Source organism: Budorcas taxicolor, chromosome 7, assembly GCF_023091745.1.
Source record: "Budorcas taxicolor isolate Tak-1 chromosome 7, Takin1.1, whole genome shotgun sequence".
Taxonomy (NCBI): Eukaryota; Metazoa; Chordata; class Mammalia; order Artiodactyla; family Bovidae; genus Budorcas; species Budorcas taxicolor.
This window is the reverse complement of record NC_068916.1, coordinates 13,500,762-13,522,983: the sequence shown is the minus strand read 5'-3', so window position 1 is coordinate 13,522,983 and position 22,222 is coordinate 13,500,762. Positions and strand designations below refer to the sequence as shown.

Sequence of the window (22,222 nt, the reverse complement as noted above, 5' to 3'; positions counted from 1 at the left end):
TGCCTGGGAAATCCCATGGGCAGAGGAGCCTGGCGGGCTACAGTCCATGGTGTTGCAGAGTTGGACATGACTGAGCCACTAATGCTTTCAGTTTTCCGCCGTATAACAATGCAAATCAGTCATAATTATACCTATATTCACCTCCCTCTTAAGAACACTGTTCTAATGAAAGAGATCAGTCACAAAAGACCACACAGCATGTGATTCCATTTACATACATTTCATATAAATGGAATGCCTATTGTCCAGAAGAGTGAATCCCCAGGGGGAGAAAGGAAATTTTTTGCTAAGGGATGAGAGTGAGGGAAGAATGGGGAGGACCCATGCTAATGAGTCAACTGGTTCTAACCTTACGGTTGTCACAGTTACTGAGTCCTTTGTGAGAGTGGAATGAGAACTTTGCAAGGTATAATGCCATAACGTTGACTCTATTTACCAAGATACAAACATTTTTTTCTTACCTGAATGCTGCTTGGCTTGTTGCCAGCCTTCGGTTCATTTCCAGACTTCTGGAAAAGTTGATTTTGGCCATGTTTACCAGTATTCTCATTGTTTTTACAGATTTTCGGGAGTCCTTACTTTAGCATTTCAAAATGTTCTTGTTGTGCTTATTTATTTATAAATTAATCCAATTAAATAAAATGAGACATTTAGTTTCTCACTTAACACTAGTCATGTTTTTTTTTTTGAGGCAAATTTGATTTATTTCTTTCTGGTTTGCTTTCATAATGTGCAGATTAACCATTTTTCTTAATATTTATTATTTGACTGTCCATGGAATTCTCCAGGCAAGAATACTGGAGTGGGTTGCCATTCCCTTCTCCAGGGGATCTTCCCAACCCAGGGGTTGAACCTGGGTCTCCCACATTGCAGGCAGATTCTTTACCGTCTGAGCCACCGCCGCGTCTTAATTGCAGCATGCAGAATCTGTTTTAGTTGTGGCATGCAGACTCTGAGTTGTGGCATATGGGATCTGATTCCCTGACCTGGGATTGAACTCAGGCCCCCTGCATTGGGAGCACAGAGTCTTAGCCGCTGGACCACCAGGGAAGTCCCACAGCAGCCATATTTTAAGTGCTCGGTAACAAGGGGCAAATAATGACTGCACTGGATCCTGCAGACACAAATGTTTACATCATTGCAGAAAGTTCTCCTGGACAGGGCCAGCAGAGAACCTAGAATTGGGGTAGAATTCCATATACTGGTATCTTTCCAGGTCTGTCCCTCCAAGCAACCACAGTGGGGTTAACGCTCAGTGTAACTTCGCATTTTTGGCTCGGAGTCTGAACCGAGTTGTCATCTATGAGGAATTCCTGCGTCTGACCAAGAATGGCACTCAGCTGCAGAATTTCACCCTGGACAGGAACAGTCTACTTGTGGATGGTAAGACTCCCTGATCATTGGGGCAGGAGTGAGGGCTTCCAACTTCCTCACATGGGGGCTTTCCTGGGAGTCTGGAGACCTGAGGATGAGTCAGCATTGAACTTTTCCAGGCTGGCAGAGGTGGCACAGTCTCCCTTTACCCATCACTGAGGGAGAAGAAATGATACCCAGTGGGACACAGGAGACACTTGCCATCTCTCCTAGACAGCATAATGCAGTAGAAATTCTTAATGATGGAAATGTCCTATATCTGTACTGCCCAGAGCATACATCACATGAGACTCCTGAGTATATTTGAAGTATGATTATTGTGACGGAGGACTTCCCTGATAGCTCAGTTGGTAAAGAATCTGCCTGCAACACAGAAGACCCCGTTTGATTCCCGGGTCGGGAAGATCTGCTGGAGAAGGGGTAGGGTAGACTACCTACTCTAGGATTCTTGAACTTCCCTGGTGGCTCAGCTGGTAAAGAGTCCACCCACAATGCGGGGGACCTGGGTTCAATCCCTGGGTTGGGAAGATCCCTTGGAGAAGGAAAAGGCTACCTCCTCCCATATTCTGGCCTGGAGAATTCCATGGACTATATAGACCATGGACTCACAAAGAGTCAGACATGACTGAGCAACTTTCACTTTCACTTATTGTGACTGGCTTTTATGGTTACTGAATTTTAATAGTACAGAGTACCAGATTTTTTTAAAACTTTACTTCATTAATATTAATTTTAAACATGTAAGAATTAAAGATTTTAAAATTAAAAAAATAAAAAACTATAAAAAAAATAAAAATAAAATAAAAATAAAAAATATATTAAAAATGTAACTTTAAAATAGTCACTATCAAAAAACAAAAATAAATAAATAAATAAAATAAAATAAAATGGTACTTGTCGCTGCTTATATCACACAGCACATCTTAAGAATTTGCCTGGGGAGGAGAGATGGGAAGGAAGATCCAAGAGGGAGGGGGCCATATACATATATTTATGGTTGATTTATTTCATTGTGAGGCAGACACCAGTACAACATTGTAAAGCAATTTTACTCCAATTAAAAAGAATACTTCAATTAAAATCAGAAAATAATAAAATTAAAAAGAAAAAAGATTTTGGCTAGGGAGAGGTGGTACAAGCAAGGGGGGCCTACAACCTTCCCCTAGTCAGTGCCAATCACTTCTCAAATAGTTTATGTTGCAGTTGGAAATAACAAGAATAGGCAGTTGAAAACAATGAATTACTTGATGTGAACCAATCCACACTTAGGAGTGGTAATCAGAAGGCTTCCTAGAGGAAATTACAGTCTAGGTGAATCCTGGAAAATAAGCATTAAAAAAAAATTCAGTAAAGGGAAAAGGGAGTGAATGTGTTCACAGGCAGAGGGCTTTTGAGCAGGAATTTATAAATTTAGAGAGATCCCATGGTCTTGTCAACTCCTATGACCCATTCTCCCCTCCACTAGCATAAGATAGTTCAGTCCATCACCAGTCATCCATCCATTCCCAGAGGTATGATTTGAAATATCACACTCTTGTAGTGTGATTGTGGCTTTGTTATTATGTAGTAAGTATCCTCATTTTCCAGTGATGCAAACTAAAATGGGGTGAACCATTATGTCTACATGACTTTAATATTGCAGTAGAATTATGGAGAAGGCAATGGCACCCCACTCCAGTACTCTTGCCTGGAAAATCCCATGGACAGAGGAGCCTGGTGTGCTGCAGTCCATGGAGTCGCTGAGAGTTGGACACGACTCAGTGACTTCACTTTCACTTTTCACTTTCATGCATGGAGAAGGAAATGGCAACCCACTCCAGTGTTCTTGCCTGGAGAATCCCAGGGACAGCGGAGCCTGGTGGGCTGCCGTCTATGGGTCGCACAGAGTCGGACACGACTGAAGCGACTTAGCAGCAGCAGCAGCAGCATGGGATGAAACAAGTGTGGCAAGTGTTAATAAGTTATACATACATGCATGCTTATTAAGTCATTTCAGTCATGTCCAACTCTGCGACTCTGTGGATTATAGCCCACCAGGCTCCTCTATCAGTGGGATTCTCCAGGCAAGAATGGGTTGTCCTATCCCTCTCCAGGGGATCTTCCTGATGCAGGAATCGAACCCCCATCACTTCCATCTCCTGCATTGGCAGGCAGGTTCTTTATACTAGCGTCACCTGGGAAGCCAAATACCTATCCACTAGGTATGATATTGTTTGGTAGCTTAGTGGTAAAGAATCTGTCTGCCAGTGGAAGAGACTCAGGTTCAATCCCTGGGTGGGGAAGATCCCCTGGAGAAGGAAATGGCAACCCACTCCAGTATTCTTGCCTAGAAAATCCCACGGACTGTAGCCCACCAAGCTTCTCTGTCCATAGGAGCCTGGTGGGCTACAGTCCATGGTGTCACAAAGAGTCAGACACGACTTAGTGACTAAACAACAAATATTATTGTTTTAACTGGGTGACATAAATATTGTTACTTCTAGATGATGGATGTTTGTGATGTGGTTCTATTTGTCTGTATATTTGAAAAGTTTTATTTAAAAAAGTAAAACACACTCACATGTATTCTCCATTTCATTCACGTTCAGGGTATCCTCCCAACAGAAATGATGTCGTGACTGAGAATTCTGGTAAGCTTCAAAGATGCTGTAGCCCAGGGTGGAGAGGGAATATTCTGGTTCTCTGCCTCATTGAAAAGAGCCACATACCCAGGGCACTGGATGATGATGAAAGTTGGTCAACCCAAAACTGGGACTTGGGCACAGTCAGGGTCAGTGGGCAGGGGGGTGGGGGAGGGGCTTGGGGAAGCAGGGTCCCTGGAGGAATGATAGATGGTGTCTCACACAAGGACTTGTCTCCCCAGACCTCCCCTTCTGGGCCATCATCCTCATCTGCCTGGCAGGACTCCTGGTGCTCATCATGGGCCTGATCGGCTTTTTCCTGGTAAGCAAGGAGGTCTTGTCATCTTACTATCAGGTTGTAAGAGCTTTTTATATATTATAAGGACATGTCCTCTGCGGGGATGTGTTTTGCAGATATTTTCTCCTAGTCTGTGAGGGGTTTGCCTTTTCCTTTTCTTAACAACATTTGTCACTGGGGAAATGTAAATGAAAGTTATAAATGAGATACCATTATGCATGAGAAGGGTTAAAATCAAAATGATGATAACAAGTGTCGGTGAAGATATGAAGCAACTGGAACTCTCCTATAGTGCTGGTGAAAAATAGCTTGGATGCATCTTTAAAAGTTACATTGGGTGCTCTATGGTGACCTAAATGGGAAAGTGAAAGTGTTAGTTGCTTCAATCGTGTCCCACTCTTTGTGATCCCATAGACTGTAGCCCTGCCAAGCTCCTCTGTCCATGGAATTCTCCAGGCAAGACTACTGGAGTGGGTTGCCATTCCCTTCTCCACTAAATGGGAAGGAAATCTAAAAGAGAGTGGATATATGTATACATGTTGTTGATTCACTTTGCTGCATGCCTGAAACTAACATAGCACTGTAGAGCAATTACAATAAAAATAAGTAAATGTCACGTTGGGGTTAGTAGTCACACAGTATTACATATAGAATGGATAAAAACAAAATCCTACTGTTTAACGCAGGGAACTATATCCAGTATCCTGGAATAAACCATAATATAAAAAAGAATATTTTTAAAGTATATATATATGTGTGTGTGTGTGTGTGTGTGTGTGTGTGTGTGTGTGTATAACTAAGTCACTTTGCTGTATAGCAGAAACAAACACAACACTGTAAATCAACTATACTTCAATTAAAAATAAATTTTCAAAGTTACGTATATCTGTGCAACCATTCGCTCCTAGGAATTTGTCTAAGAGAAATTAAAACACCTATCTATACAAAGACTTGTACACAAATGTTCATAATAATATTTGCACTAGTCAAAAACTGAAAAACAAACCAAGAAGTCCATCAACAGGTGAATGGGTAAACAATGTGTGGTATATTCACACAATTCAAAACTATTTAGCAATAATACTGGATTATTAACATATACAATGACAAATCTCAAAATAATTTGAATTTGAATGTGCTGAATGAAAGAAGTTAGATGAAAAAGAATACTTATTGTACGATTCCATTTATAAACAAACTGGAAAATACTAATTAATCTCTGAGGATAGAAATCAGATCGGTGGTTGTCTGGGGATAAGAATGTGTTTGTAAACAGCAGGGGAGGAAGAATTACAAAAGAACATGAGGGAAACTGGGGGAATAATGAGCATTCCTTATTTTGATTACAGGGATGGTTCAATAAGTTTATAATCCATACTTATCAAATCATTCACTTTAAATGTATGCAGTTTACCTACAAATAGGATCCTTCTCAGGGCCTCCATTATCTTATATATCCCAGTCTAGTAACATTGTTTTTCTCCAAAGCTTTCAAATAGGCATTTTTTCATTCTGTCTAAGTTTTCTAGCTATCTTTATAAGACATTTAGTCCAAATTACTCGATGATGTATTACTAGAAGTTGAAGTCTATATAATCTTTACAATAATAGAAAATATTGAATAATATACTTTTTCATAATAATGTAAAAGCTTACATGATTTTGTTCAAAAGCTAAAATATTTAGCATTTGTATTTTCTTTAGTAAAGTGAGTTGATTTAAAAAGTAATGCTGCAGGACTTTTCCTGGTGGTCCAGTGGTTAAGAATCTGCCTGCCAATGCAGGGGACATGGGTCCCACCCCTGGTCAGGGAAGATCCTACACGCCACAGGGCAACTAAGCCCATGCACCACAACTACTTCAGTCTGTGCTCTAGAGCTCAAGAGCTTCAACGAGAAGCCACTGCAATGAGAAGCGCATGCACTGCAATTAGAGAGCAGCCCTAACTCCCACTCAGTGCAACTAGAGAGATCCCATGCACAGCAACAAAGACCAAGCACAGCCGTAAATAAATAATTCTTTAAGGTACTGTCACATATTACTCAGTGATCAGAATATGAAAAAAGGTACAGGAAATTTTTAAAGACAGTATTAATATTACTAAAACTGATTGATAAAATAACTAATATATAGACAACCAGTATTTATTAACAATTATGGTCCAATAGGGGCTTCCCTTGTAGCTCAGTCAGTAAAGAATCTGCCCGCAATGCAGGAGACCAAGAGGTTCGATCCCTGGGTCAGGAAGATCCCCTGGAGAAGGAAATGGCAACCCCCTCCAGTATTCTTGCCTGGAGACCACCACGGACTGAGCAGTCTGGCAGGCTACAGTCTATGGGCTCAAAAGAGTAAGACACCACTTAGTAGCTAGACCACCATGATCTAATAATTTTAAATGTATATATATAACTTGGAATACATATTCCTTCTGTTTTTTGATTCCAAGTTTACAAGCAGATGCTGAAAGCTAATGAACCCACCATGCATACAACTGATCACATTTCAAGTAAATGGCAAAAAATAAAAAAAAACTACATACTCATTCTTTGAAAGATGTCTAATTCTAATAAACTTTAAACATTTTTTAAAAATATGTGCAGTTTACTGTATATCAGTTAAGCTGGGGTTAGGGAAAAGAGACAAGATATGAAGGGGATATCAGAAAAAAGAAAAAAAAAACAAATTTTTTTAAAAGATAAAAAAAGGGTCTATCAGAGAGAAAATGGTAGGAAAAAAGTGGAGAGTTAAAGGGAAGAAAGAAGAAAAAGAGGTGAAAGAGGGGAAAAGGAGAGGCTGAGAGAAAAGAGAAAATGGGAAGAGAGACGCACAGGAGCAGCAGGTATCCGTGGCTGCAGTCATGTCCTTCACCCGTAGCCTCCCACAGTTGACCAGACGACTGGTCCATTCTGAGCCCTCTGTTCACCCTCGCAGGCCAGAGTCCACCAGCGGAAGAAGGAGGCGGACTATGAGGTTCAGCAACTACAGCCCGATAGCGTGGGCTATTACCTGCCGCACCTGGACCTGAGGAAGCTGCAGTGACACCTGCGCAAGTCCCCTTTTCCCAGACAGTTTCCAGAGGAGGTTGGCTGGAACAGAAGCAAACCACGTTGGTCGGACACAACCTCCAGGCCTTTCTTGGCCTGGCCCCCACCTGGTTCACAGTGGGCTGAGAAAAGGTCTCCCCTTCGATGTCCTGAAGACAACTGCAACTTCTGTCTGATGGGTTCACACCCTCAGGGACACCAGGATTGGTGAAATAGGCACAGACGTGGCTAACGAACAAAATCGACATCCCACTTAAGTGAGGTTTACCTTCCTAGTCACCCCCTGAACACCTCTCTCCTTGACTCCTGGGCAGCCATCACCCCATCTCTATTCCTCCCTGTTCTGCATCCCCTTCCCCGAAGCCCTGGCAGTCTCAAGTTCCTTGTGAACTACCTTATTCTCTGATGTTCAGATTCACCAGGATGTTCACTGACTCTTCTCCTTCATCACAGGTCCTCCAAGGTAGGAAATAGACTAAGAGGAATGAGTGGGTCAGCCATGATTCTGCACTCAGCCCTGGGACTTGGTATCTGGGAAGACTGAGTCCCAGAGTGGCAGCAAACTCTAGAGAGATAGAGCCTACTTTGAATTTGAAGATGAATAAAACTCAGGGGAAAGATCTGAGAGAAAAAATAAAGACAGTCCCTTTTTTCATTTTTTTTCTGCACTGAATCTAACTGAACGGTTAAAGCAGAGACTCCCCAACACGCTGCTTGAAGCATCCCAGGCATGATGCTAATACTGTAGATGCTCTGTTACTGTTTAATACCTCACTCTCAGAAACTGTAAATCCCAGACTCGCCTGGTGGTCCAGTGACTAGGACTCCATGCTCCCAGTGCAGAAGGCCCAGGTTCAATCCCTGGTCCAGGAACTAAGATCCTGCACGCTGTATAGCACAGCCAAAAAATAAACAAAAAAAACCCACGTGATTTAACTTCTGGGTATTAAGAACAATTAAGAAATTAGCTACATGACTAAAATCAAAACTAAAAAAAAAGAAAAATTTCCTGGCAGAAAAAACACCTGGATTCATATGTACATAATCTTGACTCATAAAATATAATGAACAAAGGCAGAAAATTACAAAGTTTACCTGAAAATTGATAATTATAATGGGTCATTTTCATAGATCCTCTCAAGAAATTAAAAACACAGTGTTTGTTAGCACGTGATGGGTTAGAGAATAGTTAATAAAATGTTTCTATGAAACAACTACCAAAGCATTCCTGTGGCAAAAAAAGAAAAAAAAAAACTCACATACTTCTTACATACAAACATAATTTATAACATATTGAGAGATTATAGTCAACTACCAGAACAGGACACACCAACACAAGGAAGGAGTTTATTTTCAGAAATAAATAAAAGATCAGGAGAAGGCAGCCGGCATACAATGTGGTAGAGAAACAAACTCCCTTGGTTTTTCACTGCATCACTGTAGATGTCATGGTGAATCAGGAAAACACCCTCGCTAGCACCATTAACAGCATAAGGCATTTGTTAAACACTTTAGACTTTAAATGGATACAATCTAGAGAAGAGGGGGATCAGAAAATACTCCCAAACAGTACAATCCAAAGTAGCTTCTTGGTGGACACAGGAGACCTGACAGAAAAATCCCAACTCCGATGGATCTTTGATGTGGATCTTGGGAAGACATCAATGGAAACCTACAGCTCTACAAAAATGGAAGCCAAACACTGGTGGTGGTTTTGAGGTACTCTTGATTGGAAGGTCAAAGAATCCAAAATGATGGGCTAAAAGGTAGTATCCTTAAGTGAAAGTCACTCAGTTGTGTCCGACTCTTTGTGACCCCATGGACTGTTCTCCAGGCCAGAATACTGAAGTGGGTAGCCGTTCCCTTCTCTAGGGGATCTTCCCAACCCAGGGATTGAACCCAGGTCTCCTGCATTGCGGGTGGACTCTTTACCAGCTGAACCACAAGGGAAGCTCGTATATGGGTGTCTTTCTTCATGTATGGTGCCTCCAAACTCTGACTAATGCCTTGTTTGCTTCTGCTTTCCAAATCCTATGCAAGTAAGGCTATCAGTGAATTCTAACACTGAACCATAAATAGGATGGATGCTAGAAAATTTTGTTTCTAACATTACACAGAGAATCAGGTATCTGTCCCATCACAGGTCTCTCTTCTCGAAATCTATTCACCAAATACCAGTCAGAGGAAGGACAACAAGCAAAGGTCCAAATATAAAAACAATTATTCACATTAAAGTCTCCAAAAAGGAGCTTTGTTGTTAAAGATAAAACACAGAAAACAGACTATAAAGACATCCACGAATTGTCCAGAATCCAGATATCCTGTAGGAAAATCCGAAGAAATGACCACATTTTCCAGTTGCTTCTTAATACAGAATAAAATTACAAAAAATGAAACCTGACTACACATGCATCCGATATAAATTTCAATTCACCCATGGATCCAATAGACTTTCAAATGGAGAGAGAAAATATTAGCTGATTCAAAGGAAAAGCACTACCTTTTAATCTCATGTACTACTGTTGACTGGCTTCCCTGGTGGCCCAGTGGCAAAGAATCCACCTGCCACCACAGGAGTCACAGGAGACACGGGTTCGATTGCTGGGTCGGGAAGACCCCTGGAGCAACACAGTCCAGTATTCTTGCTTAGGAAATTCCAAGGACAGAGGAGCTTAGTGGGCTACAGTCGCAAAGAATTGGACATGACTGAGGAACTGAACAACTGCTGTTGAAAGATGACTTGCAGAATTATATCACCCCAATACTCATGTATGAAACTAACTAGTAGAAACTCACACTCTAGTGATGTAGTTTAAGAAAGAGGGTTTCCCAATATATTTACAACCTGTTAAAAACAATTCTTTTGTGGTTTAAAGGTTTCTGGAACATTCAGTTCAGTTCAGTTCAGTCGCTCAGTCGTGACCGACTCTTTGCGACCCCATGAACCGCAGCACACCAGGCCTCCCTATCCGTCACCAACTCCCGGAGTTCACCCAAATCCATGTCCATTGAGTCAGTGATGCCATCCAACATCTCATCCTCTGTCGTCCCCTTCTCCTCCTGCCCTCAATCTTGCCCAGCATCAGGGTCTTTCCAAATGAGTCAGCTCTTCGAATCAGGTGGCCAAAGTGTTGGAGTTTCAGCTTCAACATCAGTCCTTCCAATGAACACCCAGGACTGATCCCCTTTAGGATGAACTCGTTGGGTCTCCTTGCAGTCCAAGGGACTCTCAAGAGTCTTCTCCAACACCATAGTTCAAAAGCATCAGTTCTTCGGCGCTCTGGAACATTATACCCAGATTAATTTTCATCAAGCTATGAGTTCTCATGTTACTCACATTTGTAATTATTTCTGGTGGGAGTTTTAACATTTAACGATGAAGACCAACTGAAGTCTTTCCCACACTCTTTACAGTCAAAAGATTTTTACCCCATGAGATGAGTCCTTTCATGCCTTCGGAAGGAAGTGGTATGATTGAAGGCTTTCCCGCATTCTTTACATTCATAGGGTTTCTCTCCAGTGTGAGTTCTCTCATGTCTTTGAAAACTCTGATACCACCTGAAAGTTTTCCCACATTCCGTACATGCATAGGGTGTCTCTCCTGTATGAGTCCTTTCACAGTTTTGTAAGGAACTGTATCCTCTGTAGGCTTTACCGCATTGTTTACATTCATAGGGTTTTTCTCTAGTGTGAGTTCTTTCACATGTTCGAAGGTAACTGGGACACCTGAACACTTTATGACATTTTTTATACTCGTAGGGTTTTTCTCCAGCCTGATTTCTCTCATGTCTTCGAAAACTTTGACAACATCCGAGGGCTTTTCCATTGTTTACATTCGTAGAATATGAATTCTTCTGTGCATTTCTATAGAAGTATAATCTCTGCAGGTTTTTCCACACTGGTTACATTCATAGAGTTTCTCTCCAGTGTGTGTTCTTTCATGTATTCAAAGTGAGGTTGAACAACTAAAAGCTCCTCCACACTCCCTGTATTCATAGGGTTTCTCTCCAGTGTGGGTTCTTTCATGTTTTTGAAAGGAGGGGTACTACTCAAAGGTTCTGCCACACTGTTTACATTCATAAGGTCTCTCTCCAGTGTTACTCCTTTGGTGTATTTGAAATGAACTGGGGGAAATAGCTGAAAGGTTGTTGTTGAACGAAAAAAGACACCAGGATTCTTGGCCCCCGGAGGAGAATTTAATCCGGGGCCAGAGACAAGGCTTGATCACTCAGAGCTTTGTGTAATAAAGTTTTATTAAAGTATAAAGGAGATAGAGAAAGCTTCTGACATAGGTGTCAGAAGAGGGCAGAAAGAGTACCCCCACCCATTAGTCTTCAGCTGGATGTTATGTAGTCACTGCTGCTGCTGCTAAGTCACTTCAGTCGTGTCCGACTCTGTGTGACCCCATAGACAGCAGCCCACCAGGCTCCTCCATCCCTGGGATTCTCCAGGCAAGAACACTGGATTGGGTTGCCATTTCCTTCTCCAATGCATGAAGGTGAAAAGTGAAGTCACTCAGTCATGTACGACTCTTCACAACTCCATGGACTGCAGCCTACCAGACTCCTCCACCCATGGGATTTTCCAGGCAAGAGTATAGTCACTGCTAAGTCACTTCAGTCATGTCCAACTCTGTGCGACCCCATAGACAGCAGCCCACCAGGCTCCTCCGTCCCTGGGATTCTCCAGGCAAGAACATAGTCACTAGCAGTCTGTTAATAAAGGAATGTCTTAAAACTCAGAATGGCACCAGGCCCCTCACACCCATAAGATGCATTTTGGGATAATCTTGGCACCAAATGGTTCATCCTGGGCATAAAATGATTAACTTGAATCTTGTAGAAGGACAGATTGCCATACAAATAGTTTCCTTTACATAGATTAGGGCAACAATATCTGAGTATAACATACTGGTTTGTTAAGTAGGTTCTGAGCCATTAGGCAGGACTGACTTGAAGATACAGTTTGGGGTAAATGCATAGTACATTAGCATAGCTTAAGACAAACATTTCCATAAAAAATGCATTGGTTATCTCAAGGTTTGAGAATAGTTAACTTCAGCCTTTGACTGTGTGGATCACAACAAACTGGAAAATTCTGAAAGAGATGGGAATACCAGACCACCTAACCTGCCTCTTGAGAAATCTGTATGCAGGTCAGGAAGCAACAGTTAGAACTGGACATGGAACAACAGACTGGTTCCAAATAGGAGAAGGAGTACGTCAAGGCTGTATATTGTCACCCTGCTTATTTAACTTCTATGCAGAGTACATCATGAGAAACGCTGGACTGGAAGAAACACAAGCTGGAATCAAGATTGCCGGGAGAAATATCAATAACCTTAGATATGCAGATGACACCACCCTTATGGCAGAAAATGAAAAGGAACTAAAAAGCCTCTTGATGAAAGTGAAAGAGGAGAGTGAAAAAGTTGGCTTAAAGCTCAACATTCAGAAAACGAAGATCATGGCATCCGGTCCCATCACTCCATGGGAAATAGATGGAGAAACAGTGGAAACAGTGTCAGACTTTATTTTGGGGGGCTCCAAAATCACTGCAGATGGTGACTGCAGCCATGAAATTAAAAGATGCTTACTCCTTGGAAGAAAATTTATGACCAACCTAGATAGTATATTCAAAAGCAGAGACATTACTTTGCCAACTAAGGTCCGTCTAGTCAAGGCTATGGTTTTTCCTGTGGTCATGTATGGATGTGAGAGTTCGACTGTGAAGAAGGCTGAGCGTGGAAGAATTGATGCTTTTGAACTGTGGTGTTGGAGAAGACTCTTGAGAGTCCCTTGGACTGCAAGGAGATCCAACCAGTCCATTCTGAAGATCAGCCCTGGGATTTCTTTGGAAGAAATGATGCTAAAGCTGAAAGTCCAGTACTTTGGCCACTTCATGCGAAGAGTTGACTCATTGGAAAAGACTTGGATGCTGGGAGGGATTGGGGGCAGGAGGAGAAGGGGATGACCGAGGATGAGATGGCTGGATGGCAACACGGACTCGATGGACGCAAGTCTGAGTGAACTCCGGGAGATGGTGAGCAAGTCTGAGTGAACTCCGGGAGATGGTGATGGACAGGGAGGCCTGGCGTGCTGCGATTCATGGGGTCGCAAAGAGTCGGACACAACTGAGCAACTGAACTGAACTGAACTTAGGTGAAACCAGGTGTCATTATGGCAACACAGTATTTTAAGAGAAACCTCCTTTTAGATTTGTATAGAGAAGGAAAAAAATATCGCTAGTTTGTTTCCTCCTGCCGCTTAAGAGAGATAAAAACGTCTGACACTTGCAGGCTATTTCCTCCATTTGGAGACCCCTGGCCTTCCTGCCTGTTACCCTCTCATTAACGCTTTCCCACACTGCTTACACTTAGAAGGTCCAACTCCAGTTATGAGTGATCAAGTGCATGCAAAGCCTTGCAAGAGCTCTAAAGGCTTTTCCACATTCCCTACATTCATAAGGTTTTTCCCCAGTATGAATTTTTTGATGTTTCCGAAAAGAACTGGGACAACTGAAGGCTTTACCACATTTTCTGCATTGGTAGGGTTTTTCTCCATTGTTATTTCTTTTATGTATTTGGAAACCTATGTTAGAACTGAGTCTTACCACATGACTTACGTTCATAGCATTTCTCTCCTGTGTGAACTCTTTTGTGTTTTGAAGGAGGGGTAATATCTGAAGGTTTTACCGCATCATTTACAGTCATAAGGTTTCTTTCTGGTATGAGTCTTTTCATGTATTCAGAGTGAACTAAGACAACTGAATGCTTTACTACATTTTCTACATTCATAGGATTTTTCTCCTGTGTGAGTCCTCTTTTGTGTTCAGAAAGGTTGATAATATCCATAGGCTTTTCCACAATGTTTACATTTATAAGGTTTCTCCCCAGTGCTGGTCCTTTCATGTATCTGAAGTGAAGCTGAAGAACTTTAAGTTTTCCCACAGCCTTTGCACTTATAAGAGGCGTCCCACTATGTTTTGGCATGTGTCTTTGCAAAGTTCTGAGCCATATGAAGGCTTTCCTACATTTCTTACATGTGTAGGTTTTTTCTCCACTGTAATTTATTTTATGTTTTTCAAAACACTGAAGGTAACTAAAGGCTTTCCCACATACATTGCATTTATTCTCTCCATTTTCCTGATACTCGTATGGCTTGTGTCCAGTGTGACTTTGGTGGACCTATTATGGGAGGAATGATGCATGAGGTCTTTTCCACATACTTTGTGTCCCTGTGGTCTTACTCTGGTAAGAGTTTTCTTGTTCGGATTGCGATTTGGAATAAGGTTGACATTTTCTCCACAGGAACTATCCTCTTTACCTTCACAGATTCTCTCTGCCTTCTGACTTCTCCAAAAAAAAACAAGAAGGAAGTATTAATGATCTCTTTGTTAATGATTTTATATTTATTAAAAATGCTTCAGCTACACTTTTACAATTTATAGCAAAAGCATAGGTTTTTTTTCTAGCACGTGTGAATTGTTCAAAATTGAACATACCGAGTACTCCACAAGAGGACTCACCAAAATGGTGATATTTATATATAGGGCTTATTAATACTGTTTCCAAGTGAACTATTTTGCAAACACTGAACATTATATCATATATAAGAAAGCAATTTGGTGAAAATTTTGAGGAGCAATACATTTGAAGCATGGGTTACCTTGTTTCTTTTTAAAATCTGGTACAATAGCATAATTCTCATGTGAAATACTGCTTTCTACTGTGAATGCCACTCACCTTAGTTTTCTCCCCTGATTTCTGTACTGATCTTCAATGTCATGATCTTCCCATGTTGTTCCTAAAATACACATAAAAATTATTCCAAAGTATTAGAAGTTATAGAAAAATCAGTAGACTCTAGTTCTACAATGAGCTGTGACAATACCTAATTTATTTATTTACCAATGTCCTCCCTTTACACGTTCCACCTCTTAGAAAAACACTGACGGGCAGAAAAACTTGTCCTTCGACAAGGTGAAGGTCAGTTGTCTTCCTTACCTACTGAGGCCAGGTTCCTAAAGGTTTCCCCCATCACATCTCTGTAGAGTTTCTTCTGTGAAAAATCCAGTAAAGCCCAGTCTTCCAGGGTGACGTTCACAGTCACATCCTCCAAGACCACTGAATCCTAAAATATCCCAAATATGTGTACAGTAGGATGAGTGAACCTGACAGCTCTGCACATCCACACTCCACTTAGAGGAGGGTTACTTCTGACTCTGTTGTTTCCCATTTATTTATCTTTTGACTTGTTCATCAGAAACTCTCTGTCCACGCTCACTTCCTCATAAATTTAACAGCATCGTGAACATGTGTAAACTACTTACATAGCTGTTTTACTGTGACCACATTACAAATCTGTTTCATTTATTTTTGCCTGCACTAGGTCTTCATTGCTTCATTGTGGCTTTTCTCTAGCTGTGGCGAGTGGGGGCTGCTCTCTAGCTGCAGTGCTTGGCCTCCTCCCTGCGGCGGCTTCTCTTGCTGTGGAGCACCAGTTCCAGGACCACGGGCTTCAGCAGTGGCTGCACATGGGCTCAGCAGTGGTGGCACATGGGCTCAGCTGCTCCGAGGCATGTGGGATCTTCCCGCATCAGAGATCAAACTTGTGTCTCCTGCTTCGGCAGCCGGATTCTTTACCGCTGAGCCACCAGGGAAGCCCTGCATTACATCTATTGCTATCTAGTGGCAGGGTCCACAGTATGTTGAGAAATGGCAGAAATGCTATACAAATGAAACAAAATATCAATTCAAAATCACCCACTTCTTGAGAGAAAAATGCCTTCCTCTCCTTCTTTACTACCCACAATTTATACATTCCATGAGAGAGGCTCAAGTCTGCATGAGGGTAAAATGAATAAAAACATAGCGTTCTATTCCCATCACCAAATATGAGAGTTCAGGAGGCCTGTGGCATCCAACTTTTAACAAGATCCAGCTGGCCATTTTGGCCTAAAGTATTCCAAGCCCTTAGAAGTAATCAGAGGCTGCTAACTTAGAATGAAAATATTCTTGCAGAAAAGCACAGCTTCTACTTTGTGTAATATTTATCACAAACCCAGTTCTTTCTTTTTCTCTGTTCAGTTTGACAGGTTAGAAAGTTATTTGTAACTTCAAGCTCAGACATGAGGAAGAAGGCGTAAAAACTTAAGATTATAAACTCCCTATGTTTGTGTACATCAAGACTGTTTCCAGCCAATTTTTGGTATACACACACAGACATAACAACATACCAAAAAAGCGTTTTCCCACAGAACCACAATAATCTCTCCTGGGCCCTGCTGACACTTTTTCAAACGTTAATGAGACTCCCCTGGTGGTCCAGTGATTGAGAGTCCATCTTGCAATGCAAGGGATGCGGGTTCAATCCCTGGTCAGGGAACTAGGACCCTACATGCTGCAAAGCAACTGGGCTCACACCCTAACTACTGAGCCTGTGTGCTCTGGAGCCCAAACACCACAAGAGAGCCCATGCATGGCAACGAAGTGTCCCGCATGACTCAACAAGAGTCTCGCATGCAGCATCTGAGACCCAATGCAACCAAATTTTTTTTTAAGTTAAGAAGATGAAGATTGCAAGGGAGCTTCTTCTAGTCCATAACGGTCAGATGGTGGATTTGTCCATGATACATTATATAAAGGTGTCAGCAGTACTTTCCCCCGAAAGAACAAAAATCATTTTCCATTAAGGAGGAAGTTGTTTCCTGAGTAGCCACTCTAGAGGCTGCCCTCCTACATACAGTTACATCCAAGCTCCCCTAGGGAGTAAAGGAGCATGGCAGTTTAATCCCTGGGCTGCCCTGATGGCTCAGTGGTAAAGAATCCACCTGCAATGCAGGAGACATAGGAGACTTGGATTCAAACCCTGGGTCAGGAAAATCCCCTGGAAAAGGAAATGGCAACCCACTCCAGTATTCTTGCCTAGAAATCCCATGGACAGAGGATCCTGGCAGGCTACAGTCCACCGGGTCGCAGAGTTGGACACGACTGAGTGACTAAGTGCAACACAGCAGCTAAATCCCTGAGCATAGGAATTCCTCAGTTGATGATATCACATGCTCCCAATAGACTATGAAAAGGTTTACTCCTCCAAAACAGGACTCTCCACATACTACGGAGTAACTAAGCCCATGAGCCACAACTCCTGAAGCCCACACACCTAGATCCTATGTTCTACAACGATAGAAGCCATCACAGTGAGAAGCCTGTGCACTGCAATTGAAGAGTTGGTTCTCTGGTTCTCTGACATGATTAATGAAACTGATAAATATCTTGTGATCATTACTAAGAGAGAAGACTTCTCGGGTGGTCCAGTAGGTTAAGAATCTGCCTGCCAATGCAAGGGACACAGGTTCGATCCCTGGTCTGGGAAGATTCCACATGCCACGGAGCAGCTAAGCCCCTGCACCACAATTTCTGAAGCCCACGCACCCTAGAGCCTGTGCTCCACAACAACAGAAGGCACTGCAGTGAGAAGCCTGGCCACTGCAACTAGACAGTAACCCCCATTTGCCACAACCACTTACACAGCAATGAAGACCCAGTGCAGCCAAAACTAAATACATGAAATTTTAAAAAGAGAGACAGAAATTATAATGTAAGGCATCATGGGTAACCAGGAGGTATATGAGGTAGGTACTGAAGGCCCTGTGTGTGCCTTTTGTAAGGCAAACTAAACAGTCTAGAGCCTTCTGTCAATGGCACCCCACTCCAGTACTCTTGCCTGGAAAATCCCATGGACAGAGGAGCCTGGTGGGCTACAGTCCATGGGGTCGCTAAGAGTCAGACACGACTGAGCGGCTTCACTTTCACTTTTCACTTTCATGCATTGGAGAAGGAAATGGCAACCCACTCCAGCGTTCTTGCCTGGAGAATCCCAGGGATGGCGAAGCCTGGTGGGCTGCCATCTATAGGATCGCACAGAGTCGGACACGACTGAAGCGACTTAGCAGCAGCAGAGCCTTCTGTAGTAGAGGATTTGGGTTCAAGGTGGCCCAATTTGCAAGTAATAGCATATGTGCTCCAATAAAGTTGTAAACAAGGGATTTGTTGCCTCCAAAACATCAAAGAAATGTAGACAATGTTGTGGGTGCTGAGAGGGACTACTGCTATTTCTTCACGGTATCAGGAAGGGGGAGGCCTTCTGTTTATTTATTTTTTTTTAATGCATCCATTAAAAGATGTCCAGGCCTCATATGTTTGTCTGTTTTGTTTGTTTTTCTGGAGGGAGGAGCCCATAAATATTACCTATGGTCAGAAACCTGTCTGATTATCTGGCACTGCTGGTTATAAGAAAAGAAAAAATATCAATATAAATGAAGTTCCTTGAGGAAAGGCCTCATATGCTTGAAGCAATGCCCATCCACTTTTTACAAACCTCCTTTTTCAATATTGTATGTCCTAAATGTCAAATGAACTTCCTCAGAAGAGATGTCATTAATGCCACAACACCCCTCTGCTCATGGCACAAAGTGGATACAGCACAGACCCTGCCCGCTGAGGCTGTGCAGTGGCAATGGTGCTGAGGTTCCCCCAGGGTAACCAGGTAAAGCTATCCGTGTCCCTTCAGAGGAGAAGGCCAAACACAGATGAGGGGCTGCTGAAATAGACACAAAACAGAACACACTTGGCCAAATCTGTGAAAGCAGAATGTTCAGCAGCTGCTGAGTGGATGGAGTCAGTCATTTCCACACGTTGGAGACTGGGAATAAGGGGTTTAGTTGGTTGGACAACAGCCTCAAGACCGTGGCATCCCACTGTGAGGTGTCTGTAACTCTTTCTAGGCTTAAGAACAGGTCAAATGAGGCTGTTCAAAGTAGAAGCACCAGGGATAATTGCAAACTTATATAATCCCAAATTAAAGGTTTCTAACAACAGTTTTCAATCCTCAAAGGCCCTTTTTAACTTGTCCTGGACCATACCACTAATTTAACTAAGGCATAAAGACCACGGAATTTCATTTTGTGAAGGCAGTTTGGAAGTAACAAGAATTTAATTTGTATGATTTACTGGTTCAGAGCTTTCCTGCTCACTGCTGAATATTTTACAACAGTGGGCGCTGTGATCATAAGGACAGGCAGAGTTCTGAAGTATACCAATATGTCCTCTATATTATATTCAGCAATTCCTCTAAGATCATGCAGTATAAATTTAAGTACAACAAATACAAGACTTTGCAGTGAGTAACTGTTGGAAGGTTTAGTAAATTCTTTCATTATAGGAGACAGTAATACTGATTCTAAACCTAAGTTGTAGGGACTTGCCTGGTGGTCCAGTGGTTAAGACTGTGATCTCAATGCAGGGGTATGAGTTTGATCTCTGGTGGGGAAACGAAGATCCTGCAGGCTGCAGCTAAAAAACAGAATAAAACCAAACAAAGGAAAACAAAAACAAACAAAAAACCCCCTACATTCTAGAGGTCCAAAAGGCCTGGACTGTCCTTTTTATCTTTTTAGCTATGTAAATTCTTATTTAAAAAAAAAGAATCTTAGTTGTGGCATGCAGGATCTAGTTCTCTGACCAGGAGTCGAGCCCAGCCCACCCCTCCCCAATACACACACACGTATGCGGAGCGCAGTCTGAACCACTGTGCCACCAGGGAAACTCCTGTAAATTCCTTTAGTGCGTTTTGTATTTCCAGCTGGAAAATTGTGGACCTTTTCCAGTATCTTTTTCCTTTTGTTCCTTCTCTCCTGTTCTTCCCTAGATTACGATTTAACACATTATTGACCGGAGAAGTGTTAATGACACAAGCGTTAGTTTCTGCAAGAAGACCCTGGTCAATAACGTGTTGTGCCGTATGTGCTGCTGTACTTAGTTGCTCAGTCGTGTCTGACGCTTTGCGACCCAATGGACTACAGCCTGCTGGGCTCCCCTGTCCGTGGGGATTCTCCAGGCAAGAATACTAGAGTGGGTTCCCATGCCCTCCTCCAGGGGATCTTCCCAACCCAAGGATCGAACCCAGGTCTCCAGCATTGCAGGCAGATTCTTTACCAGCTGAGGTACCAGGGAAGCCCCAATAATGTGTTAAGTTAGAAAAGAGTGTGTCTTCTCTACCCTGGCATTCATAAATGTTTGCTTCCAGAGAGGTGCACACTAGTGTCATCGGGATCAGAGACCTCCTCCATGATAACTGGTTATTTTATAGAGTTTAGGCACCCCAGGCTTAAACTGGTGTGAACTAACCCCTTTGCTGTGTATGTATTCTGTCCCCCTGACACAGAGGGTCAGGAGCTTTGTTGCAGGAGAGGCAGGGTCAGCAGCAGAGGTACCTAAAGGTCCTGGTGAAGGGCTTTCCCAGTGGCTCACAGGTAAAGAATCTGCCTGCAAAGCAGGAGACACGGGAGATGCAGGTACAATTCCTGGCTCAGGAAGATTCCCTGGAGGAGGAAATGGCAACCCACTCCAGTATTCTTGTCTGGAGAATCTCATAGACAGAGGAGCCTAGCGGGCTACACTCCATGAGGTCACAAAGAGTTGGACTGTGACTGACTGACCTACTGACTGAGCCCTGCCTACTAGGCGTGGACTCAGCCTGCCACCTAGTGGCCACCTTTTCCAAATGCTTTTTCTCTGAAGTAACTGCTCTTTAAGCAGTGACCATCTGAAGGGCTCACCTCATTCACAAGGTGTAAACAGGCTTTTCCTCTCTTAAGAGCAGGCAATCCCAGCCTCAATTACATTTTTACTTAAAGACACAAGTAGGTTACAGCCAACACTTCGACTGAGCACTATTTTAAAAAAGACCTAATTCCCATACTCAGAAAAGATAGTTCAGTTCAGTCGCTCAGTTGCGCCCGATTCTTTGCGACCCCATGAATCGCAGCACGCCAGGCCTCCCTGTCCATCACCATCTCCCAGAGTTCACTCAGACTCACGTCCATCGAGTCCATGATGCCATCCAGCCATCTCATCCTCTGTCGTCCCCTTCACCTCCTGCCCCCAATCCCTCCCAGCATCAGTCTTTTCCAATGAGTCAACTCTTCTCATCAGGTGGCCAGAGTACTGGAGCTTCAGCTTTAGCATCATTCCTTCCAAAGAAATCCCAGGGCTGATCTCCTTCAGAATGGACTGGTTGGATCTCCTTGCAGTCCAAGGGACTCTCAAGAGTCTTCTCCAACACCACAGTTCAAAAGCATCAATTCTTGGGCACTCAGCCTTCTTCACAGTCCAACTCTCACATCCATACATGACCACAGGAAAAACCATAGCCTTGACTAGACGAACCTTAGTCGGCAAAGTAATGTCTCTGCTTTTGAATATGCTATCTAGGTTGGTCATAACTTTTCTTCCAAGGAGTAAGCGTCATAATTTCATGGCTGCAGTCACCATCTGAAGTGATTTTGGAGCCCCCCAAAATAAAGTCTGACACTGTTTCCACTGTTTCCCCATCTATTTCCCATGAAGTGATGGGACCGGATGCCATGATTTTTGTTTTCTGAATGTTGAGCTTTAAGCCAACTTTTTCACTCTCCTCTTTCACTTTCATCAAGAGGCTTTTTAGTTCCTCTTCACTTTCTGCCATAAGGGTGGTGTCATCTGCATATATGAGGTTATTGATATTTCTCCTGGCAATCTTGATTCCAGCTTATGTTTCTTCCAGCCCAGCGTTTCTCATGATGTACTCTGCATAGAAGTTAAATAAGCAGGGTGACAATATACAGCCTTGACGTACTCCTTTTCCTATTTGGAACCAGTCTGTTGTTCCATGTCCAGTTCTAACTGTTTGCTTCCTGACCTGCATATAGGTTTCTCAAGAGGCAGGTCAGGTGGTCTGGTATTCCCATCTCTTTCAGAATTTTCCACAGTTGATTGTGATCCACACAGTCAAAGGCTTTGGCATAGTCAATAAAGCAGAAATAGATGTCTTTCTGGAACTCTC

General features: G+C 42.7%; 1 protein-coding gene and 1 pseudogene across 1 annotated transcript in view; one reads left to right on the top strand and one right to left on the bottom strand.

The window, feature by feature from the left end:
* LOC128050492 (mucin-16-like) overlaps positions 1-7,350 on the top strand; it is a 97,611-nt gene extending 90,261 nt beyond the window's left edge. Inside the window, exons 53-56 of the mRNA XM_052642747.1 lie at positions 1,217-1,383; positions 3,963-4,004; positions 4,238-4,317; positions 7,225-7,350. Coding sequence (XP_052498707.1) covers positions 1,217-1,383; positions 3,963-4,004; positions 4,238-4,317; positions 7,225-7,332 — 397 coding nt within the window. The 3' untranslated portion in view covers positions 7,333-7,350. The remainder of the gene's footprint in view (positions 1-1,216; positions 1,384-3,962; positions 4,005-4,237; positions 4,318-7,224) is intronic.
* Positions 7,351-10,666: 3,316 nt separating this feature from the next.
* LOC128050490 (zinc finger protein 709-like) overlaps positions 10,667-22,222 on the bottom strand; it is a 29,063-nt pseudogene continuing 17,507 nt past the window's right edge.